This window comes from Falco cherrug, chromosome 10 (genome assembly GCF_023634085.1).
Source record: "Falco cherrug isolate bFalChe1 chromosome 10, bFalChe1.pri, whole genome shotgun sequence".
Lineage (NCBI taxonomy): Eukaryota > Metazoa > Chordata > Aves > Falconiformes > Falconidae > Falco > Falco cherrug.
Genome location: NC_073706.1, coordinates 35,817,762 through 35,844,031, shown reverse-complemented (window position 1 = coordinate 35,844,031; position 26,270 = coordinate 35,817,762). Strand labels below are relative to the sequence as shown.

The window sequence follows — 26,270 nt, the reverse complement described above, 5'->3', positions numbered from 1 at the left end:
CTTGCTAAAAAAAGACACACGATATTAATCACAAGCAGCTCACATGCATTTATTACCCCCAACCCCACTGTCACATCTCCAGGACTAACTCACAGCTGCTTCAGGTTCACTTTGTGTTTGGCTACTTGGCGAAGCATGGTGTGGCCCCTCAGGCATAGTGGTAAGAAAGACAAGGAATACATCACCAGGCAAAGGACAGGGTATAGCCTGTTCTTTAAGTCGAGGTGATTCCATATTCCTGCAGTGGCAACTACACAAGACCCTCGGGAAGTGGTACAACTACAGTCTATACCAAAAGGTCAAACTGACTACAGCAGTTTCCAAGCAGGAAAAGCACAAGTAGTTTTGCTGCACCCACTATCATGCACCTTCTGTAAACAAACGGCATTTATCTGGGCCATTTTGTACCTGGCACATTAAAACACTATAGGACCTTTTAAGTCTCTTCAAACATCTGCCTGGTTTAGGACCTCATGATGTGGACATCAGAGAGGTTTTCTCAAGCATCCTTTCCTATCCCTTAAGTCTTAAAAGGAGGAAAAAACCCCACAAGTCACCTTTCTTTAAACACACACACAGAGACAAGACTGCTTAACTAATGCACAACACCACAAAAGTTTTAAAACATTCAGTGTTGTGCAACCATCAATTTATCCTTCAATACCCTCACACAGTAAAATCAAATTCCAATTACTCCTTCTGTACAAAATCTTGTTTGTTCCTTTAAATTCTTATATTCTTGACATAGGTTTTAGGGGGGGCTCTGGTTCAGGCTTGCTATAAAAAGGGGTCATTACGAAGAGATGTGGGCAAGCCTTTGCTCTCTCTGGATCAATTCGTTTAGACTAAAAAACCTGAAGCTGGATCTGAAAGAGAACAGACTAACCCAAGCTGAACCCCCCTGGCAGTGGTAGTGTGGAGGGCAGCCTGGGCAAGCGTGAAATGCCTGGGACAGAGAGGAGCAAAAGCAGCAAAGCCGAAGTTACTGGAGTGAAGCAGGAATAACGGGAGTTTCATGAAAACGTTTGAGGGACTAAGCATTTGACTTCAGTTTCATTTCACACAGAGAACATGCCAGAAGTTCACTTCACGCTAAGCATCTTTCTTACTAATATGATGTTTTCTCAGTGTGATACTCCTCTGCGTTTGACCATTCCCCACTCGTGCCTGGTGAGTTGTTTCATCTCCTTCTGACCCTGCTGAACACCATGCAGAAGAGGTGCCCTGCACAGCAGACACGAGCACAACCCTACTGAGGGACAGCTTTCTGAAAATGATGTCCAGGTCTGTTCCAAAGTCCGCTTTGTGATCCAAAGATCACAGAGAGCTGTGGATCAGGCCTAGATAAAGCCTAAGCTCGTGTGGAGGAGAACTAAGACATTTCCATGCTGGGCAGAGATGTCTCAGCCAGCTCCAAACAAGCTGCCTAACGAGCCTACGCCGAGTACTGCCCTCATGTTTCTGTCCCCAGTGGGCACACTTCAGGGCTAACTGCGGCGTCTCGGCATGACCCTGTATTGCATCATGCAGACGTACCCCAGCTGCTTTTTGAAATTACAGCAGCAGCAACAGAACGGGCAGATTATAATTATAGGATTATTCCTTCTTAATATTTGCCCCTTTAAGATGTGGTATCTTCAACAACCACATCTGAAAATGGGTTGAAAAGACCGCATGAAAATTCTCCTTTAGGACTCGGCTGACCCAAATACACAGTTCTCTTGCTCTGAATTCCCCTATGTGGTGCAGGGAGACAAAACTGCTCTGTTTTCTCTCTCTCTCTCTTTTTTTTTTTTCCCTTCCATAATACTGCATTGCAGGACCGAATTTTCTGATTATCATGCAGTATCTTATTTTGATTGTTCTTTCCTTAAACAAAATGATTCTGGTATCCTCAGGATAATCAGGAAAGATCCGTCTCCTGCTCCAAGGGGGTAGGTAGTGCCTTTCTGTACTAGGTGAGCTTAAAAGCATACGTGCAGTCAGAAAAGTGGTTGCACTTCAGGGCGCTGCCAACGTGACTGTATCAGACAGTGGCATGACAACATGTGACTAAAAAAAGCCGTGACCGCAGAAACCCCTACCATCGATGCAGTGACAGCATGAAAACACAATTTTCACTGGTTTAGCTTGCCTTGCATAGGGTGAGGGTAACGAGCAAGGCTGTATACCCAACAGCAGTGCTGTGCTGGTATTGCATAAGTAACTTGACAGTGCGGTTGGCACAGCTTTCAAAAAAACCTCCTCTTGCTCCCTACTGTATATTCGGAGACAATTTTGGATAGCCAAATGACACAAACAAGGTTTAACGCTTCCATCATCCTTGCAGAATAAGCACAGCTGTGACAGAAGAAGTAATAGCTTTCTTGATCATACAGGATCCAAAGTAGTTAACCAACTAACCTTCAGGTGCAGAAGCTTTACCTTCAGGTATCACTCTACCAAGTAAGTGAGTTTCTGGAACCAGCAATTAGAAAATCCTTTTTCTCACTTGCAAACTTGGACATATTTGGTCTACAAGCCACGGAGAGAAAAAAAGACATAAACCCCTAAAATACCATGGGTTTCTACAGACACATTTAGAAGCAGAGTCATACTGCAAAAGTGGTCTTCCAGTTCCTCAGCAAACCTGCACAAGCATTTAACAACTGCAAGAACATTCAAGGTCAAAGGCAAGCTCTTTTTGAAGATAAGTTGTCTTCTAGCTATAGTGCTAAACTCTGCAAAGTAGAGCCTGTATTGCAGATGAGATGACTGGGGGATCCCTAAATCAAATAGCAAGCTCTACGAACAATATACACAAATGAGAGCTTTATTGAGCCCTCTGCTTAAACTTCATACACAACAGGAGAACTGGAACGGGAAAGCTGGCCATTGCTCTGCTTTGATGAATCTCTACACACCAGCACCAAGCCTGCTCTTCTCATTTCAGCACAGTGCACCTACTCTAGATTTCAAGACTGAAGCAGCTGAGGGATAGGAAAGCACAAACCCCACCTCAGCATAGAAAAGGAGGAGAAGGCAGCACTGGTTATAGTTTACGTCTACCAAGCTAACTCTTTGCTGGCCCCTTATTGTAAGAGCTTTACAAAATGCCAGAAGAGCATGAGGAGAACGGTCCTGAACACTTGTGGGTACTGCCCGTCTATCCACGTGATTCTGGCTGAAACTCCTGCAGTCCCATCTCAGCATGTTTCAGTAAGAAGGCAGAAGGTAAGTGAGAGGTAAGAGCTTTCTGTTCCCAAAGTGCTGGGCTGATGTCTCACAGCAGTGTAGGCTACCGCTCCTTCTCCAGCCCAAGCTCTGGACTCCAGCGAAACATAGAATATTGTCCTACAACAACACAAAGTGTAGCTGTAGACAGTGGGAAACTGTACATAAAACCCCCAACAACCTGTTTTTGGCATCTGCTTTGTTTAGATTTTCTATGAAAAGATATATTGAGCCAGACTGTGAGTTACGCAACCTGCAGTTACTCGGCTGTTGACTGGCTTTGGCTGAAAACCTCCACAGCAGAGACTTCCCAGGCTGCTTAACACCGTGCAGAATCAGGCCTGGGATGCAACAGAATGGAAGGTGGGATCAGTCTGAGGTTAATAAATGAGGAGGAAATGCAACAAATTAAAATGCACTACTGGTAAATGAAGGATAATGAAACATCGGAAGAGCACAGTTTTCCATAATGCTGAGCACCTTAGCTGAGGTGGGACTGCAACATGAAGCCCAAGAAGGAAAAAAGACTTCTGGTAGCCTGATTAGTCGCTCACAGTATTTCTGACATTGTTGTGACATGAAGAACTACTTGGAAAGTCTGATCTGTTATTTGCACAAAAAAAAAAAAAAAAGAGTAAGGCTAGCAGAAAAGAAGGAAGCAGTAGTCTGTCAATTAAGTATAACATTTATTCAACTTGGAACAAATGGATGGAGAATGAAAACGAAAATCATAGAAATCAGCTGTGGATGTGCTATCAGACTACAACCAGAGCCCAGGGTGAGACAGGGAGCAGATTTTTCTTGTTTCTCCTGAAGATATGAACACCAACAAAGCCATTTCAACTTGCCTGGCATTTTGCTCTCCAAAATCAAGGCAAAATAGGTAAAATGCAGTCTCACCCTGCTTCAAACCTGAAATGTGTATTGTCCTCCCACCAGCAGCTCCAAGTTTTCTTACAAGTAACAAGTAATTTATAATGCTGCAGCACAGGCAGGAGTCCCAACACGCAAGCCGAAAGCTGGCCCCATTTTCCACTCGTGCTAATTCATCAGCATAGGGACTAATAGAAAAAGAAATGCAGTGCACTTGCAGGTACTTAAGACAACTTTGCAAGACTGGGGAATGTAAAAGCACGGGAAGAGAAAGACACACAGAGCATAAGGTTCAGAGGCTAAACTGTTCCAGGAAGAAGAAAGGTTAGCCTTTGTGTATGATTAAGTGGTTGATTCTGCAAAGCTGGGCAGGTATCAAGAACTGGTTAATTGAGGGCAAGAGAGAGTTAGAGTACAAAGTGAAAACAGAGCAGTCAAGGGGAGAAAAACAGCTGCCACAAAGTCTGTTTTCCCTTAGGGTTTCTAGTTATCATTTGAAGATAAATATACTTTTCAACTAACCTATTCTGTGCAGCTAATTCTCTGGAAGTGATGAGAATCCACTAATACTGTTGCCTAGTGTATTCAGGAGTTGATGGGCCTGTACCTATGTAGTGTCCTTTCAGATTTTGTACCTAATAAAACCCCAAAGAACACAGCAGTGACGAAAGCATTGTATGCATATATTCACTCATCCCTTGTACCAGATGGCCAGCAGGCATCCCAAAGCAAGTGCTAAACTTATTGGGATGTGTGTAACAGTGAAGAGGAATTAAAGGCAGGTTTCTGTACAAAGAGGGGAAAAACGTGCCACCTCAGGTTTTGCAGCTGTGGACAGCTGAAGGACAACAGCCCCTCCAATGAAATAATTTGATCTTTGCCGCCTCCAAAGTTTGCTTTTCAGAAGGCAGCCAGATGTCCCCCCCAGGAACTGAAGCTATATATACATAGCATCAGGTATGACACACCGGGCATGTTTCATACTGCAGTGTATTTTGGGAGTCAAAGCACTTTCCGTCCCTCACATAGTGCTTTTTCAAAGGCAGAGTTTCTTAAGTATACGTACACATTTACAAACAACTGCTCAAAACTTATTCCTGTTTTACTCTGGTTTTCTGATCTATGTATTTTTGTGGCTGCATTGTACCAGCAGACCCATCGGGTGAATTCAGATCTATAGGAAGAGACTCACTCACAAACCCATGCCGTCCATGCCCTTTGGTGCTTTGTGTGAGACGTCAAGATCCCACAGAAACCTCTGCGTTTCTTCTCACATCACTGTGGCACGCACAGAGAGGGAGGTGCCCAGAAGCAAAGAACATTTAGCATAATGACTCAGATGGGTGGTCAGCAGTTTAAACCAGCCACTTGATGTTACTATAATGAGGATTCAGTTTAACAGTTGTTCTGCATGCACAGAAATCCCACCCCACCCCCCATCCCCAGGAAATCACTTTAAAATAAAACGAATAAATATCGAATCATCTGTTTGAGAAGAAGGAGGTTATGGCTTGGAAAATGCATATAATGGGTGGAGCAAAAATGCCCATGGGTGAGTAAAACTCATTTCTCACAGCAAGAGGATCAGGGAGCCTTTGAGTTTTATCTCAGGGATGACACAGCATAAATAAAGCTCCAGGGCCAAATTCAGACCTGTGGAAAATAGCTGCAGTTCTGCTGAATCCAACAGGAGTAGAATCCTTTTACGATAACTCTGAGCTTAGGCCAGTATCCATTATACACATTTTGAGCCACAGAAATCTTGCTTGAAAATGAATGAAAGTTATTCTACGATGGTTAGCAGAATTACATCGTATGTAACTTACTCACCAAGCAACAAACACCTGTTCTACTACTGTCTGCTTAATCAATCAGAAAATTCCTGTCCAGCGTCAACACATTCTGATGCATATAGGATGAACCCTGACCTTTCAACTACTACATCATTAGCTTCCTAAATCTCATAATCACACCCAATTCATTAAAACTTACTCTAAGGAATATGCCCAGCCCATAAAAACCTGAAACACATTCTTTATTTCTATAGGGTTTAAGTACAGGCTTTAAGCTTAGGATATCTAAACATCTATATATGCATTAAATCTATCAAGCCATAACCTTTGTGCCAGGCCCTGAATTTTTCAGTTCTGCTCAGATCGCTCACATTCTCCTGTTACGCTGCGTGCTGTGGGTCTATATATTTGTAGTCCTGATCATAATAATGCTTAAGTTGTTGATATACACTGGTTGAAACACTGTAACTTTAAAAATTCATATCTGCGTATGCAAATGAATAAGCTGATACTTCTGACTGGCTATTAACAGCATTTTTTTTTAAAATCAGGCTGTGTTAAATTCTGTATTAAGTCATGTTGAAGGTCGCAGAGCTGGTACCACACCATTAGGCGTGATGGCAGGACATGTGGCATCTTATTTCAGGTTAAGAACGCACACAAATAGAACCTAGGTTTGTTTGAGTTCCATTAGTTTTGAAAAAAAGGTAAAGAAACAGCTCTTAAGGTACAAGGGTATTAGCAGACCACAGCTAAAGGCTGAGCTGAGGTCTGAGGGTACAGAACTAGCAGAGAGGTTATAACTACAGTAGCTGTAAAGGACGGCAGTTGTGGGGCAGTCTGAATAGAGGTACACAGAGGACCCAGAATCAAAGCAGAGAAACAAAAATGTATTTGCAGTAGTAGCAGACAGACAGCTACAGGAAAAGGGGAAGAAGAAATTAAGGATGATACGAATGGCATTGCTGTTCAAAAGATGTGTAAAAATAAGGGGAGAGAAACCAAGCAACCCTAACTGGATCTGCACCTGGAAAACAAGTGGAAGAGAAACAGGAACTGTGATGAAAGGGACAGCTGGAGAAATGATATCAGAGGATGGAGGTCAAGCCTCTGTGAGAACCAGCAATTTGAGAGAGACAGAAATGAAAGAGTCAGAAATATCTAAGACCTCTTTAGAAGTGCAGTGAAGGTATGTCAATGTATTCATTATTTAATCTATTATCTGCTAGTCGTTCCTCAAACTACAGTTACAGAACTTTATATTTAAAATTTGATTTGTATCTAACACTTAAATCACAGAAATTGAGTAATCATGTCTTTTATTCCAGCCCAGTGCATTTATGATCACCGTCCAGTGTTCCCTCCTACAGATCGCCAAGATCTCCTCTCAAGACTCCAGGCAGGCTCTAGGAAAGCATTCCTCCTTTGCCTGCTAATGTGGTTGCTCTCTTGTCAGTACTCAAACCACAAACAAGATGCAGTCATTACCTGAGTTCCTTTAGGCTGCTTAAGCCTCAGCATCCCCTCAGTACAGCAGCCTTTGACCCAGAGTCCTAAACCCTGTCCATGCTGCTGCTGAAATGTCTGTTTTCACCTGCTGAGACCCCCATTCTCTGCATGCTAGTTTGTCGAGTCTCAGTTTTACTCATCAATTTTGTTTCCGCTGCCCCTTTTCATACTAAATTTTCCTGACATGGCTCTTAATTTTACTGATTGGTTGTTCCTACCATGAGGCTGCAGTGTTCAGTATTCTCCACAGTTGTCTGCAGCATTTTTTTTCCAACTTTGATAGATTTTTAAAAATTGTTTTAAGTCTGTATTTGATGACTGACACAAAGTTACTCATTACTGAACACAACAGCTGAGATAGCTGTCCAGTCTCTCTCCTCATATCTGCACTGGGGTTCAGGTTAGACATCAGGGATGAATTAAATCACTAGGAGTGTAATGCAGCACTGGAACAGGCTGGCCAGAGAGGCTGATGAATCTCAATCCCTTAAGGTTTTCAAAACCAAGCTAGACAAAGCCATGGCTGACCCTTGTCTGACTGGGAGACTGACTGTGTAACCCCTCAGCATTCTTCTTACTTCTACGATTCTACACATTTGTCCAATATTTCATTCCTGTAGCCAGTAACAACCTGGCCATCTTAGATTTCTTCATCCTTGATGAGGATGATGATGATGAACTCTTCCTCAAGCAGTATATCACAGCGCCAGCCTTGCCATTTGAAAGTCCAAACGCTGGTTCAATTTCTATTGTGATGCATTTGCAGCCAAACGGATGCAGAGACACTGAATCATTGCTGTCTGCCAAAACGTGGGTGACAGGTTGCCAGGTGGCAGGATGACTCAAGAAACTAGATGCCCTCTCGGTACACAAGCAGCAAGTGGCTGTAACCCAGAGGATACTCTGTCCTCAGTCACTGGTGACTGGTACCGCGCTCTCCAACACTAACTCGAGCAGCTTTCAGCAGTGCTTTTACGTAAAAGTGTGCTCACGCTATCAGTGGTGCTCAGCCATGCAGGAGGACAAAGGCACCTTTCCTCTTAAAAACAAAGGCTTTAAGGTTAACAGATGTCCGAGAGTTTTTTACAGGCGGTATTTAGATATGTTTCTACCTGTTGTTAGACTTCCATGTCAGCCCCAGTGAAATACATCTTACTATTCTGCTAGGCTACCAGGAGGGCCCAGATGCCTTGTCTCTTCTTGTATGTATATTATGGTACCATGGAGAAGTCAAACCTACAATGTGCACTGCGCTGCTGCCCAGAAGGGGTTTGCAGCTCTTAGGTATCCCCCCAAGACTACCTGTTGATCCAAGTTCCTCTGTGGCTGCTAAACTCACAACTTACACCCCTAGACGAAAAAGAAATGAAAACACGACCACGGATGACTGTGAGAACAGCTGTGTGCCGTTGTCCTGTGTCCAATGATCTTACCCATTTGTTCTTAAGTAAATGTTATTATTTTCTGGATTTGATAAATCAGGGATTGATATAAGAGGTGGAAATGAGGATAAAATGAATCCGTAATACCTAGAGGATAATATGCACTCTCCTACTACGTGCGCCTTTCCTTTCTGCTTGGCAAGTGCTGCAATGGATGGTGAGGGACAACAGGAGGTTAGCAAAGGACAGAAGGGATTTAGGAAGAAAATTCAGGGACAGCTGAGGGAGCAGGAGTGAAGAGAGGAAATTCATCAAAGAAAAGCAATAAGAACATTAGACTGAGGGGATTTATTTCATGGTATTAGGAAGGAAATGTAAGAAGAAAAATCTCTAAAAAATAACTTTATGCTGAAGTATTTCACAGCTGGGGGAAATTATCCTGCCTCTATTGCCAGCAAATTCTTTCTGCTGGACCTTCTCCACGCACACGAAGTCTAGGCACGCACACCAGATTTTTGCCCACGGAGCAAGAGTACGTTCCAGTCTGTTACAAGGATCCACGGTGACAGGTTTCTGACCGACAAGTGTGACTGGATTTCAAGAACACCGTAAAATGTAATCTATCAGCAATTCTTATAGGACAACTATATATGTGTATCATAACTTGAAAATCTGCTTCAGGTACAACGGAGAAAACTAGTAACATAACCCCCGTCTCCTGGCATGTTTATTATGACAGTTTTTGCATATTCTGGTGACTCCAGTTTACAACTTCTCACCTAGGTTACTTAGTTATATAGACCTGTACAGAAGGGTGCAACAAGCTATTAAGAACTGGAGGAATAAGCTAAAATACATACCCCATTAAAAGACAGGAGCATTCCTTACGAACAAACTGGAGATGAAACTAGGTGTTCCTGTCTTGTTTATACATGTTGCTATTATTTATTTCCTGTAGTTAGGCCTGCATCTAAGGGATACAGACGATGAAGAATGTTTCTGTCTCCTGGAGCAACAGGAAACCTAAAAGGAGAAAAAACCTACAGAGCTGCACTCTGTCATGTTACACCTTGCATCAGTGATGTTTCCTCACCACTTTCCTACTGAATGTGTAGAAGAGGAGGTACTTAGGAGAGCTGCAAGCGATGTAAGAACGTTTCTGCCTGTGCTGTATGCCGGGAACAGGAAGAAGCGATGACGTTTCTTACACCAGATCCTTCTGCTTGAGTGTTGACAGCTGTCGCCCCTGCCTTACCAACGTGTCCTAAAACAAGACTTTGAATGTGTTAATTTTAGCATAATCTGGAGCATCCGTCCCAAGCTTCCAGGAAGGGCAATGATTTTTGTTGCCTGACTGGGTTTTCACAGAGCATTCTTGAGAAAGCCAGCCTGTACCCCAGAATTTCTTGCCACTTTCGAAAGTCCCTATTTCCCCCAGGGGCAATGCATGATAACGTAACAGAGATGTTACTGAGCCATTGTGACAAGCTGAGAGACTGCAACAGATGCAGAAGTTCAAGATTAAACTCAATCTCTCCTTCCCTATGGTTTGTAGAGAATTAAGGTAACATCTCCATTATCCCTCACAGCACAAAGCCATTGCTGCTGCCTCCCCATGCAGCTGCAGAGTGTACCGTATCATATTACACCGCAAGGTTCAAGAATACCAGGTGTGCTGACAAAGCAGTGATTACTTCTCCCGCATCGGAGCAAAATCAACTGCACCATGGCTACAATTTTGCCACTGTGTGGTAGCTGGACCGCTAGAGCATGGGCCTGAGCTCTCTTAGGATTAGCACACCTGGATGATTCTCTTGGAGTTGGACAAGAAACACATTTTGAACTAAAACTCTGGAGTCTCCTCTATGTGAGATGTGTGCATGCACAGGAGGACAGCCGGGGAATGCAAAGACTGGTTTATTGCTATGGGAGTGCTCTTGACGAACAGACCAGCATATTAAATACGCGCTAACCGTGTCATGTCAGAATGCCAGGAGGCAAGGCAGTGAGTTCAAAGGTAGCACCTAGTAAAAGTGAAAATGCCCAAGTACCTAAAGACTTACCACTAGAGAGATCAATGTGCTCTAACAGCAGCAAAGCAAAGCCAAGCCATGGCATATTGTATCCAGCTCCATCTGACAGCTCTGGAACGAACAGTTAATTGCACTGGGATTGAGCCTTCCCAGATTTTTCCTAAATTTGTGCCAACTACTTAATAGCATGAACTGCAGGGATAGACTGAGAGAGGCCTGGTTTACACTTAACAAATGATCAGCAAAATGTTCACGTTGGACAGAAGAATACAAAACAAACAAAAAGAGCCTGCATCTCCTAACTGACAGTGCAACGCCAGTCCTTGGCTCTCAGTTGTACCAGTTAAATATCCATTAGGTGACACATTTTGTCTGAGCTGGGAAACTCACAAGTTACATAGGGCTAAGAAATGCTTCTTAACAGAAAGGCACTGCTGGTGCACAAAGCACCACCCAGTTGTGTCAGCAAAAATTTAAGATAATCGTTGAACAAAGCCTTTGCTCAAACGGTTGCCTGCTATATACAGGGATGGACTGCATCCCTTAATTGGGATGAATCAGTATATTGATGTTTACGGTGCTTATTCTACATGATAGATGAAGGGTCAAACACCTGAGCCAATTCTGGTCTCGGTCAATCTACTTCAGCATTGATGTCCCACTACTGCTACAGCTCTTCTGATGGAATGCTGGTTCTCTTTTCAGGAGTAAAGAAAAAAAGAATTGAAAGGTTTCCAGACAAGATTTGGAATGTGAAATACAAACTAATGTAAAATGGAGTCAGAAGTATTTTCATCTGCAACCCCCCAAAAAAGAGTTTAAGATAGAAAAGAAAATATACAACAACCTAATCCACCCTTGCCAAGTTACTCTTGGTCCTCAGTAAAATCACACTGCAAAGCACACACTGTGTTGCAGTGCTGAGATCACAGCATCTTCCTCCTCCTTAACTGTTTACAAGCTTTTCCAATGACACCAAGCAAACACTGGCACAGCAGAATCATGAAAACAGGATATAATAGTCTTAAAAAAACCAGAATACATCCTGGCACAACACACACTCATTCAATTCCAGCATGCATGGTAGGATGAGGAATGATTTTTTTAAAAATCCTATACTATTGCTTTGGTGCTTAGAGATCTGGGTTTCATATGGTTCAGTCAATATTGCATTCACACTGCTGACTGTATCTGAGTTTCACTCTGAGCTTTGCTCTCAGTCCAGGAAGAAATAGTGCGAGCAAAGACGACCATTTTTCTATAAGGAGCTGCGTAACTCCAAAATCTCTCTGCAGTTCAGGAGAGAAAACATGCCCCCTAATTCTTTTTTTGCTTAAAAGATTTGGGAAGTGATTTTATCCATAATTTAAAACACATTTCCTATCTGTAAATGTGGCTAATTCTCCCCACGGCTCAACCAGAACCCACTCTCCTGTGGCATCCTCTGCTCTCTTCAGACTGATTAATTAACCACAAAACAGAGCTGGTTGAAGTGCCCGTAGAAAATGTCAAAAGAGGTTTTAGCTTAAGTCAGACCAAAATCCAAATGCTTTGTAGCATTTTTCGTCAATTTCCAGTGAGTTTGGAAAAAAGAAGTAAAGTTTTAAATGCACCCAAGATCCTGCGGCTGCAGGTTGAAATACCTAAGCAGACCCAAGGTTCACATCTGGAGTCACAGAGACCCCAGCTCCAGGCAGCTCTGCTAGAGACCACCCGGCTGGGGGAGTCTGCAGTGTCAGTTCCCAGACCGACTGGGTGTCCAGCCAGCCAGAAATTCTGGATGTACTGCGGGATCTGACCAGAGGTAACAAGCTCTGGGTGCCTGTCTCAAGATTTTCACAGTCCACATCTCAACCCTACAGACTGAGCCTGGAAGCCAACCTACACCCGGGGCCCCCCTTGCCTTTCAGGGTGACTCCCACCAGTTGTCCCTTCCAGGAGACAGCACCAAGCCTGACAACAGCTGAGGACGCCGGTGCTTTCTGCCACCCCCCCCATGTAGCAACGCTTTTTAGGGTCACATCTCTCTAACTGGGGACGCTGGGTCTGCCCCACAGCTATGGACTCTTGGAGCTTCTCTCAAGCCTTCCTACATCTTGGCTTGATAGCCTGGGGCTCCAAGGTGGTGGGAGTCTCTGCAGAGCCTGGGCTTTCAGGGTCTCTGCTTTGGAGATGGCAAGTGGGACTCACTAACAGCCTGCTACGAATCCAGAGAGAGTTCAAAAGAAACCTAGTCTTTGATACATTGGGAGTTCACTGAGCCAAAGTTATTTCAGAGAAAACATTTTAGTGAATCAGCATCTTTTGATAAAACTAAGCTTTGGCAAAGGAAGAGGAGAATTCCCAGAAGCTTTGGTAGAGAAAGCAACATGAAGTCAAACCACGGTCTGTCTCACCCCAAGCACATGCATGGTGCAATTACAGCGGAAACAGTTAATGAGAAAGCTGAACAGGAAAGGTTTCTACAGGCTAATTACTGACAGCAGCTTCACAGGTGGATGAGGACTGGGTGGCAGAGCACATTTAGACATCTCGTCTCTGGGAGCAGTTATTTCTCTATCCAGGCATTATGGTTATGATCAAGTGAAATGAATGGAAAACACATTCCTTGACTTCAGCTAGCTCCGGCCAGGGCTCCTGAGGGACATTTGCTGCTGTACGACCGGTGCGTGAGGACAGCAGACTGACGGTGTCTATGTGTTTGCACACACAGGGCTGTCGGTACAACATGTTTGGTACAACAGAGGTTTGAGCCAGACTGCTGCAATACAAGTCTGTGGAATTAAAAGTAGGGTGGAAAAAATAGGGCCAATTATTTTTATAGCTTGCCCAAATGCCTCAATTGATCATACTAACTTTAGAAAGCAAAAGGCACTGTGAATACTTGACAGGTTTGCTCCTCTGACAGGTACATCATGTGCTCATGATTCCTGTTTAATTTCCTTCTTTAAGAATACCTCAAACTGTGTTCCTTGTGGGTGTGGTGGAAAGTGGAGGCGGAGAGTGATTCTTCTCTGAAGGAAAATACAATTACCAACTTCTTTAACTGCTCAAACAGATGACAAGTGAACAGGCTTTCAGTGCTCCCCACCAGCTCCACTTTAAAACAAAACACTCTGCATTATACATTCAGTAACAGATCCCTACTCCCAAACTCCCTATAGCAGAAGGGAGCCAGGGAAAAAAGCAGCCCCTTTTATTTTCCCTCTGTTTCTCATATTGCAAGGTGCTTTTTTATCTCTTTGAACTCCGAAGAGAGACTTGTGCGCATGAAGATGTGCTGCGTTAACTGGGTTGCTACTGGAATACGAACTAGGGTCACAGAGGTGGGGGGTGAGTGTGTGTTTGTGCACTCACGTTCTTTGATGAGTGCCAATCATTCCTGCAGTTTGTTCACCACCTACACACTGTCAAACATACACACAGAGAAGCGCACACTTGTAGTCTGCTCTCTTCCAGTGCTAAAAGCAGACAAGCATGTGGTAATTCTCCAGGTTAAAGATAAACCACCATGAGGGTGAGTGTGTTTTTTTAACAAGCACATGCAATGAACGTGCAAGGGACGATCCATGTAAGGGTGATCACATTCATTTGTACATTGCAACCTGCATGTTCAACAGCAAGTAAAAAATACAAGTATCAGAGAGTACATACATGTTGGGGGGGGGATTTAATTTCCTTTATCCTTTCATCTTTTTTTGCCATGAATACAAGGTCCTCTGGGTTATTCTCCTCTCACAGCAATACGTCAATCAATTGGAAGAATAATAGATGAGTATCAGCAAGTTGGCACAGTGTTTCTTAATCAGGGAGTTCTGGGAAGTTTGATGAATGCTTTAAAACCTTTTCTTTGGGACTTCTGTTTAATAAATGGCAATACTTGCCCTCCTATTTGCTACTTTTAACACAACAGACTCTGAAATCTTGTGTGCCAGTATCCCAGATTAATTTAAACACATTTCACTGGTGAAATCATATGGTCTCATTTCTTTGTTCATTGGTACCCAGTGGTAAGGGTATTCAGTGGGGTTCAGCGGCAGCGTAGCACCATTTCCGCTGCTGTCAACAGTAAACCTCCTAAACACTGCAGCTGGAAAACAATTAGGCTACTGAATACATTAAGAAAATATTCTGATTTGGTGAAATTCAGTTTGATGTTGGTGAGTTGGCTTTGGTAATGTCAGGGAAACCGCCCTTGTTATGATCAAAGCTGAATTTGAACCAAGTTACACTATTCCATTCATTTCTGTCTCAGATTTAGCTTCTCCCCCTGACACTCTTCTGATATTCTGGTAATGATTTCTGTAGAGCAGGTCTCCAGTCAGCAGCTGAGGGCAGCTAGGTCAGCCAATATCACAGTCTTTTGTTTGAAAAGTCCAAAAAATAAGTATTCCAAAGCGAAGATGCTGCTCTCCAGTATTCTCTTCTTTAACTTTGCTTGGGGGAGCCTAAACTTCTGCTTCTGCAGATACCTTGCACAAGTGCCTCTCCCTGTGCGCCAGACAGAGATAAATGACTTTGTACAAATTTCAAGTGTGTGATTAGAAAATCCAAGCTCTGGATTTTAAGACCAGAGAGCCTGTTGCATTAATCTAGTCAGAGATAAGGCACAGCATGGATCAGGAAACCATCCTCAACTATTTCCTGCAGCTGAAGCTGAACTAGGACCCAAGTTTTAGAAAAAACACAGAGCAGTTAAAGATGAAGTTTAATTGTCTTTCAGGGGGGAGAACTCACCAGAACTTTGGGAGGCTTGTTCCAATCAGTAACTTCATCCAGTGGTCAAACAGGCCTAGAATTCCTACATTTAATCTGCCTACCTACAGCTTACAACTACTAGTTTACAGTAAGATTTTTGCCCCAAGACTGTAATATCCTCTACTATCAACCGTTTATTCTCCTTATCAGTATTTACAGACCCTAATGAAGTTATGTCTTAACCTTTTCTTTAATAAACTAGGTAGATTGAGTTCCTTGAGTCTCTCATAAAACATGAACTCTTGATTCTTTACTTAGTCTCTCAGATAGTTCCAAGTTGTGCCCAATTTCTGAACTTTTTCCTTGAGGAACAGGCACCTCAACATGACATGCTGCATTTCAGCAGTTTTTGCAACAGTACAATGACAGTTATTACGTGACTTTTGGTAGCAAAAAGGGAAACAACAGAGATTAAAGGCAGAAAAAACAGAATGGGGGAGCAAAGAAGAATGAAAGGGGTTAAAACCAGGCAAAATAACAATTGAAAGAAAATGGAGAAGGAAGGAAAGACTCAAAAGTAGGACAAGGTAGTAAAGAAATCAGTAGCTATTGAAATAGAAGCTCAGGAAGAAGCAAGAGATGACAAAAAGACCATGCAAAGCAGTACCTATTTTTACAAGTATGCTTTCGTAAGTTATCCTGACGGTTCCAAGAGGCTGGCACTCGACCCTGCTACCTATCCCGCCACTTGATTATTTCAGGCAATCAGTAGCTTCCAACAGTAATCACTACACAATCCTCTCTGCTTATGAACACACACTACACTTCTGAGGAATTTTTCGCTAGCAGAGCTCATTAGCACCACAAGGTGCTAAACCAGCCAGCCAACCTCCCCGAACCCACCACCCAGGTTTCAGTTGAGCTCCGAGGGAGAAATGTGGAAAGGCCTGTGTCTCTTCCCTCCCCCACCCTGGAACTACCTGCCTCGCCCCAAGGCCAGGACTGGAGGCCTCGGTCAGAAGAAACAAAGGGCACATACACACAAAGCACACATATGGAGCTCTGGGCTCCAGTCATCAAGCCTGGAACATCTGCGGCTTTCTCAGGATGCGTGTGCAAGTAATTAGTCCAAGGCCAGCTGTCCCCTTCTCACTCTCCACCCTTTATGCTCCCATTGCTTTCACTAACACTGGCTGTCCAAAGAGTATTTTATCTGACGGTCCACCAAAAGAGCAGGTTTTTCGTTGTTTATTCTTTGGAAGGAGGGAGTGGAAGAGAATTGGTGAGGTAGTAAAGAGGAAAGGACTCTTCTGAGTACGTCTCATGAGACACCTCAATGTTTCCAAACAAGCTTTTGCCACATCAGAGGAAAGATTTGCTTTAACCTTTATATTCTGAAGTTATAATCTCCAAATGCTTGTGGCTGGTACTGAAAATGCAACGATCAGCAGTGAGCCTGGCTGTGCAGGAAAGCTTACAGCTTTACAGACACATCCACGTCTTGTATTCTGGGCCTAATTTCCCTCTCAGTGATCCAGAAGTAATTCAGGGAAATTAATGAACCTTATTTCAATCTCAAGATGCTCCCTATAATGCACTCATTTCTGAAATCTTTCTGCTGATTTGTGCTAGAGCAAGCTGGAGGTACCACGGGAGGCAGGTCTCCACATCAGTGGTGCAGCTGAAGAAACCCAGCTGAAGCTTTTACCAGTTGTATGAGAGCAGGAGTGAGACCAGAACCAGCCCTTCTGTTCTCATCTGTGAAATTACATTTATAGCTTTGCCCCAAAACCAGGCTCCCAAAGAGGCCCAAGGTGGAGCTGGGGAAGGAGCACCGCTCCCCGGCCGGTGTGTAGCAGTTACAGGCATGACCAAGCCCAAGGCTCGCATGTGCATCGGGCAACCCTGTCCTTCAACGGGGCAGCAAGCGCCTGGATGATACATTCCCCGCAGCTTGTGCTGCATCGTGCCTTCCCCTCTATCATCTCCATAGCAGCAGTTCTGCTAATTGAGACCAGCTGCTTCAGTTCCAAATTCTTCTCTCCAGAAATATCGATACTACGACGTTATGATTAGAAAGCACTTTACCAAATGCCTCTCAATTCTGCACAGCTCAGATGAAGAGCAGCTGCAGAAAGAAGGGACAGTTCCCTGAATGTACAGAATAAAACACTGCAAAAATACTGGAGAAATTAAGGCTATAAGCAGCAAGTCAAAATAGAATAATGATGGCAGAGAAAGCAGCCTGCTGTATATGCTTGTGCCTGTCATTTTAGATGTCAAAAGGACTGTGAGCAGACTTCTTCCTTATGCTCTAGGATAAATGGCCACAGCACTGCAGCGTTACAGCTTCATGTGGCAGGTGTGAGTATTTGTTGGATCCAGTTTTTCTGTCCAAGGATGGATTAAAGCAAAATCCTTCAATCTGGGCCTGGCTTGGGAGAGTAGTTGTGGTATTGAATCATTGGCTCCAGGGACTGTTCTGCACAGCCCACTGGCAAAGAGACTCACTGGAACTGATAAGCTAGTGGGAAGATTTGCAAAGTAGGAATGCCACCACACCACCATGACTTGGCTTCACTGTTGGCTGTTTCCCTGTGGCTGCTGACTGTACGCAGCAAGCTGTCAGCTGGATGCTTCGCAACGGCCACACTGGGACTGCCAAAAGCTGCAAGCATTTCTCCCCTTCAGGCAGGCTGGATTAAGCTGGCTAACAGTACAGTCAATTCCAAATTCACTTAGAAGTCGCGGGCCCTGCTTGTGAGCATCAGACACAGGACATTCTCAAAAAGACATCTGGTTACTGAGTTTATGCAAGAACTGGGCAAACCAATCCCATCTGTTGTTCCAACCTCCTGAGCACAAAGAACATAAACCTTGAAAGAGAAAATCTCACCAAGAATGATCTGAAAGTGAGACTCACAACACAACACGTCATTTCCTCCTGAGAAGGATGCTGTGCCATCGTACAGAAAGCATGGCATGCTTCAGCACGCGGCTGTGTAAACGAGGGCCTAACACACCGTTTCGCTGCTCAGATTTCATACTACAACCAAGGTAATGCAACACAAATAAAGCAGAGAGATCACTTTGCTATGCTAAATGATTTGCCTCCTACTCTGAAAATCAATGAGGTAAATAAAATGTTTTATACAGATATCAGACAGTGTCTCAGCAAACAAAATGCTCATGTTTTTTAAAAATATTCCTGCGATGTTACCCTGGGAAATATACAAAGTGTTCAGAGCCTCATTCAGTTTTTACCATTTACACACTTTTTTTACTTTTGTGGTGTTCCACTTGTCTGCTGTCCTTTCAAAGTTGCAGTTTTCATATCTATTTCACTTTCTAACTTTTGGTCTATACTAGAAGTCTGAATCCACAGTACTGTGGGAGAGGGAATACGTCAATGAAATTCCAGAAAGGTAAGTCTGAACACATTACAACTGAACATAAATTTTAAGAATCCTTCTCTGAAGAACATAAAATTTACACTGTATAGATTGTCTGCATATTCTTTTAATCTCCATTTTCTTTTTGGTCTTAGTAAGGTTGCTGTACTTACTTGCTGCTGGAAAACAGCTGACACAGAAGTACGTATAAGAAGCAACAGTGTAAAGATATATGCTCCATGTGCTTATAGGGAAGTTACCTCAATAAGTACGCTGCATGCAGACCTGTTAGCGTCATTTGCAGGTGACAGCTTGATGGAATTCTGTTGATTGCAGCGCAGTTGTGTTCCCTCCCATCAAGCTGAATTTAGCCTTTCTACTCACCAAATCACATGAGTAAACTTTTATGCATACATTTATTTTATTTTTAGGTTTCCAAGATCAATCAATGACGCTCATGTAAGGAGACTGGTACCACAAGGCTAGGAAAAAATGGAGTTAAGCTTTTCTGAACACTGGTGTCATTGGGACCATCAGGACAGACATTTTGTTGGTTTCCAATGGCACAGCTCTGTGGATTGTTACCAGAATTACAACAGCTTTAAACAGGCATGGACCTTGGCGCATCAGACCATAACAAACTCATGCAGCCGAGCAAGCAGTAGGAGTATTCAAACAACAGATGCACCGGCCTCTCTTAAATCTCTTCCTACTGACATTTGTACACCTCAGTCTGCAATGTACCATAACTATTACGCACTGCTGCAGTGGTGGAAGTCAGATGCCCGACACACATCTGCCCCAGCAGAGAAGCCACAGCTTTGCAGCTGACCATCTATTTTGGTCACAAAGCACGGGCATACTCCCATTTAATTTCAGCTGCCCTAACCTCCCCCATAACTAAATCATTGTTATTATGCTCCACATAATCCTAGTACTGACAGGGATGTTTGTTATACGTAATTAAAGATATTAATTTTGCACGGAACAGAAGACACAGAGCCAAGATTTTTTTTTTTTAAATCTCCCATTAGAAAATTACCTTCATTAGCACCGACTCGCTGAGCTTCTCTCTGTTGACTATTTTTATCGCGACCTTCTGACACGTGACACAGTGAACCCCCAACTTCACAAGCCCTGCAGAAGAAACAGCAAAATAGAAAGGAAGAATTGGTTAGAGATAGTCACTGTTCAGATTTTTGCTATTTGCATGCCACCCAGCAGTTGGCAATTTATATGCAAACAAATCTTCACTAGTCCCTCCTCCAGCCAGATAAGGTCTTGTGAGTAATGAAGACCCTGAAGCCCACATCGTGACCATTTTGCAGTGAAGCCATCAACATTCTTAATGCTGCTGCCGTTTCTGCCATTAAAGCTGTATTTTTGGTGAAGCACTGTATTCCAGCTCTCACCACTCGGTGTATCCTACCAGTAAGAAGTGAACTTCTCCCAGTTTAACTGCACTAGGCTAAGGCTTTGGCTGACACCTGACATCAATGGATGCTCGGAAATCATCAAACTAGATGGTCAAATGTCGGCAGTGTAGAAATAGCCTCTACGTTTTTCTAGCTCCTTCCAGAGCTTTTATGATCATAATAGAAAGGTTAACACTGTGATGAATGGCACTGTAGCATGAAGGAACATCAACATATGCAGATACAATTCTAAGTTCTTTTAACTTGTTATTATTTACTATATCCTTATCCTCAAATAACTTAAGAGCGCTGTTAAATGATTACATTGGCAAAAGGATATGGATATCCCTGACAGGATCAGGATGTCCAAGTGATCACCAAAATACGGAACAAAACTCCCATGAATTAAAAGAAAGATGTGAGTAACATACACGAAGCATGAGCTTCTGCCAAATTTTGATCTAAACCTGCTGACCTGTGTGAAAATACCTTGAGATATCTCCCACAAGTGTGTTTATGACAGTCCCCCGAGCTCTCAACTCTATCGCCATTAAGAAAACTTGTACCTGGAAAAAATGTACTTTGTAGGTCTATTCGAGTGAGATCTTGTTTCCTTCAGCTTTTGCTCTTGTCAAACATACACCTGTAGCACAATACCTGGTGGGCTGGATCCCACCCCACTCTACACACAGTATGCTAAATTGCCATTCAATTTAATTCAGTCAGAACTGAAGTAAGAAGACATGGCACCTCTCTGGTGTCGGCAAGACCTGCTGGGCTTCACAGAGCATTTATGGGCAATGACACCGCACAGTAAGAACAAGCCTAGCTCAGCTCACCGCTCCTAGGTTGGGTTGCCATTAAGATCCCAACCTCTCTACTGATGCAAACCACAAACCAAACATGTTGCTTTATCTGCAAATTGAACACAACGGATCTGCAGTCCAGTGAAACAACAAACACAGCGCTTCATGCTTCGTATCGAGGGATGAATATGCAGACTATTGCCTAACTACAAACTGTCCCCAGTAAAGTGAACTGGAGTTTCATCAGGGACTCCAGCAATCTCCTGCAGATACTCGTCTATCTTCTTGCTACACAGTTAATCAGGAACTTGGAACCATTAATCGCTGGTTATTATGCTGAGAAATAAACTTCTGACTTGCTTCCAGTTGCATCTCTTTTATGGCATGCTCAAGTGTTCTGGGTATTTCTAGTCACATAATTTCTCGGTTTCATCTGGTTAAATGCTGACATCCTTACTTTCAGCCATGACATAAACAAGTCACAAAAATTAAGAATGCAGCACACTGACAAATCCATTTGCAACTGTGTATAGCAACAGCCTGTCCTCTGCCTGAAGCGGCTGAGCAGCACAGCCGGGGGAAGGTGCTGCCATGTCCAGCCAACGCTCACTCGTATGTCTGAATCTGGTCTGTTCAATACATTTACAATATCACCCGTAGCGGTACTGGCTCTGTGTTCACCGTTCATAGCAGCTGCAGACTTACTTACGCTGCTTCTCTTTAGCTTTGTTCTCTGTTTGGACAGTGGCTACTTGGCACCACCTTGTTGAAAATGTGCATGGTTTCAAACCGTGCCAATTGCTTCCTTCCTGCTTCCAGCACAGATCACAGCCCTGCGTCACTCACAGCACAACCCTGTCACTCTACATCATTCTTAGTTGCACTTTCAAATCTCAGCAGAACCTCTTAACTTGGTCCTTTGTACCTGGACTGCCAGGATCTGCAGCACAGTGCTGTACAGTAACACGCTGCAGACAAATTATTTTCAGAGGTCAATAAAGGTGAAAAACAACTACTCTCTGTAACTGGTCCTTCACCCTGAAGGAAATATAAAAGCTTCCAGTATCTCACACTTCAGGGTTTGATTTCAAATGTTGTTGCTCCCAAATCAAGACATCTGTTCCACTGAACCCAGCTGATCTGTAAACTGTTTTTCCTTTGTCCTCCCCAAAGCACCCCATCGTTGAGTCATAAAGGGTTTTACCCATAAACTTCTGGGACACCACCAGGCTGTACAGGCAAGCTTCTCAGCACCCTCTGTCCTTCTGGCTACTAACCTACCACAGACTCAAAAATTAAGATTAAACCATTGCATTTACTCCAATCAAAAAGTTAATCAGCTGTTAGAAGACACTGCAAACTTTGCAAAAACCACACTGATACCAAATCACACAGATTTTATGTTGAATTAATTTCATCAACCTCAAGAAGTCGTTCTTGATTCACACCACAGTACCAGAGGACAGAATGAGAAAACACGAGTGAGATTTAATGTATTTTTCCTCTCTTGATTTGCATTTTGAAAATCAAGGAAAAAAACGCACTGTCACCACTGTGTGTTCTGTGGAGACAGAACTTTAAGACAACTCTCTGAACAGCCCAAGACAGCACTTTTCACTGTATTAAATTCCGTGTAATTTTAGGATAAAAATAAAACAGGTCACTCTGCCTTGCCTCCTCCCCAGTCCCCTAGCCACATCCTTTTGCCATCTGCATGCCAGCCTAATAAACAAGTAATTAAAAATTAATTAAAAAATAATTTAAAAATCCCTCTTAGCAAGTCCATCTATAGCATAAGGCCCTCCTGCTACTACGAGGAAATCCTAATTGAGCTTGGTCAGGAAGGGCTTGTACTCAGGACTGCCGTTTCTGTCCTGTAATTTCAGTCGAGGATCTTAACCCTTCAGAGATGGCTTACATGGGGATTTGAACTCCTGTGGGCTTCTTAATGCTTAGGAAGCCCTTCTACTGACACAGAGAAAATAAACCATTCAAGAGGCAGTACGTAACTGCTTAATGACAGACCCTTAGAGAGAATAAGAAGCAACGATGTGAGCAAACTGCTGAGGTGTTAACTGAAATGGAAGTGGCAGAAATGCCCACTTAGAAACAAGCGTCCAAGGTGCGCTTACAGCATTGTGACAGAGCCGGTGGATCTTCCAGTTCTTCCTCTCCTGCATATGCAGCTGTTCCAATCTATAGGAAACCGCCAATACAAACATGCCATTGAGTTAGGTACTGGTAAAGTTTATCTATATATTCAGGCCAGCACAGGTACCTGTGGGGTCCTCAAAGGAGAACAACCAAACCAGGCTGTGCTAAGAGGGTATTTTGCACTGCCTTGGCTTAAAGCAAGTCTGCCAGGCCACAAACAGACTTTGAACTGGTCAGCTTAATGAGTAATTAACCCCTCAGATGCAGGCAAGTAACCTTCAATAACTCCATCTGAGATGCTGTGGGAATCAAGCACTTGAAGTTCCCCCCCAGGCTGTCACAGGCACGGATTCCTTCAGGCACACTTCAGATTTCCCTCCGTCGGCGGCTCCGGGGGTCGCAGGCGCTGCCGTGCTGGCACGTTCGAACAGGCTGTTACAACCTCTGGGCTGCCAGCATTGGGCTGCTTTTGATCTTCGTCACTGAACTGCACCAGAAGCAGCCCTACAATTTCAGGTTGGGGAGTAAAGAAGAAACCACAAGCTTTTTGAAAAGCAAGGGGATGTGTGAGCTAACATTGTCTTTTAATTTGTAATTAAAAGCCACGATTTGAAAACCAATGAGCATGAGGAACCCCGGATGACACAAGGGAAAGATGCCATTCAAGAAAGAGCAGCAGAGGGAAGCATACAGGCCTGACAGTGCTGCAGCATTCGACCTAGTAACAACCACGGCTGCCCACTCTGCTGCTAGTAAACTCCCACTCTGCCACACTTAAAGATACACAGATCTTTTCTGAAAAAGACAGGAGCTTACCTGATGAGCAAGGGACAGATTTAGATCAGCTGGACAGCCCATCCTGAAGCACTACAGAGAGGAATCCTTTATTTTACCCAAGAAGAATGCACCATGGGGATGGAGAAACAAAAGTTTCCCTCCTGCTGAGACAATATATTTACTGTGAATCCCTGATCGCAGCAAGTCATCTCCACGGCCTATATTGTGACCGGCAATCAACTCCATGACTTTTTAGCCAAGGACAGGATTTCAGAAAAGGCTGATTTACTTTCGCCTTGCATTCTGCACAGTTAGAAAATTCTCTAACACAGACTGAATAAAACACAGAGTTCAGAACTGGTGCTATTTCATATCCACTTTACAGTTGTGTAAATAACAGCATGAGGGAACACGACTGTGGATAGTAACACCTCACTAATGATCCTGTTATTACAACTCTTCATTAAAGAAAGAAACGTTCTGGGAACAAGACAGAAATGTTTTTCAATCCTATCCAAACTTGCAGTCTGCCAAAGACACCGATCTGAAACAAATTACCACTTTGAGAGAGACTAATAAATAAAGAAACAACATTGTTGTTTAAGTACAGCACTACTGGTATATTCATTGCTAATGAATAATGTTCCCACAGTTTTTCAGAAATGCTAAACACAAGTAACTCCTTCTCCCGATTTTTAACTTAAGGCCAATAACTGCTTCAAGAAGTGGAATGAAAAATTAGGTACATTTGCTACATTTAATACATATGATTTTTCCAATGGTAAATGGAAGTCTTTAATTTTCTTTTAAAATAAAACCAACCCAATGCCCTATTTGTAAGTAATGACAAATTTCTGTAGTAGGGAAACTAGCCACTGATTTCAGAAGACCATCTGCACGTTGCTTGCTCTTCATTCCACTTCAGAGTGCGTTGTCAAAAAACTTCTCAAAAGATCTGAGCAGAAAGCCCTGGTCTGGCCAGTAGTATCTATTTTGGCTGGATGAGCAATTAAAGGAATGTCTAGAGAGAAATATCACTCCTCTTTTAACTTGAGTTCGCTAATTGCCAATTAATTCAAGTCAATGAATACTCTGCAAATGTTAATCTAGGCACTGCAGGACACAAACGTTTGTGGTTTACTTCAGGGCTCAGACTAGTACTGGTAACAAACTATTTGGATTAAAGGAAGAACAAAAATCTCAGGCCAAACAAACTCAAAAGAAAGCTTAGTGTGTGTACACTGTCACTGCGTATGAGCTTTGGACATATGATCTTTACCTTATGAGTAATGTTATTTATCCCCACAAATCGGAGGTTGCCGTTGTAAATCTTAGAAGTACTTATGGATGCTCATTCCTGAAAACTACATATGCTAGCATTTGCAAGATCTGCAAACCTTCAAAGATGCCAGCTTAGAAAATCAATGCTTAAAGCAAACAAAAGCATTAACATAACTCAAGTGGAACACAGGACAATACCTAAAATGTAGTATTCTTGCTCTTTGTTCTCAACAGTTATCTTCACAAACACTGTAGTTTCAATTAGGGTTACATAGTTCAGTTACAGTGTCTAACTCTGCTGACTGCAGTGAAGTTGCTTTAGACCTACAATACTGGAAAATGGATTAAAATTTGGCCCATAGCAAGATGATTTCCACAGCCATAAAATAAGGATAATAACACTTACTTACCTTGCAAGGGCTGTAGAAGGATTAACTGATTAATCCTTACAAAGAGTGCTGAAAAGGGATCTAAACCCTATGGAAGTTTTATATATTACAACCAGGAAAACTGCATCTTAAACACAACCTGGAAAAAAAGCTCTAAATATTTTTTGATTAATAGCTTCCACTTCATTTCCCAATTCTTAGAGCACATAGAATTCTGGTCTCCTACAATATGCATCTTATGCTCTTCTTAGCTGCACTGGAAAGAACTTTGTTACTGAGCATCCTACTTATGGAAACCAATAATTGCCCTTAATTACTCACTCTTGTCATTGAAGAGCTGTTTATTTTTCTATAGCAATTGTTATCTCTAATTATTGCATTTAAATAAACAGAGCCTTATATCAAGTGACAGGGAAATTATACAGTATCAATTTATAATTGTATATGGGGAAAGGAGGTATAGGGTTGTCAAGAAATCTAAAAGGATGAGGATGGAGCTACCCACATTGGTAATGAAATATTTTGACCATGGGTTCTAATACAGAGAGATTCCAG

At 42.9% G+C, this 26,270-nt stretch overlaps 1 protein-coding gene across 15 annotated transcripts in view; it reads right to left on the bottom strand.

The window, feature by feature from the left end:
* Window positions 1–26,270, bottom strand: part of BRSK2 (BR serine/threonine kinase 2) — a 315,722-nt gene that overhangs the window by 139,133 nt on the left and 150,319 nt on the right. For all 15 annotated transcript variants that reach the window (XM_027808783.2, XM_027808785.2, XM_027808786.2 and 12 more), the window contains exon 2: window positions 19,936–20,030. In XM_027808783.2, coding sequence (XP_027664584.1) covers window positions 19,936–20,030 — 95 coding nt within the window. The remainder of the gene's footprint in view (window positions 1–19,935; window positions 20,031–26,270) is intronic.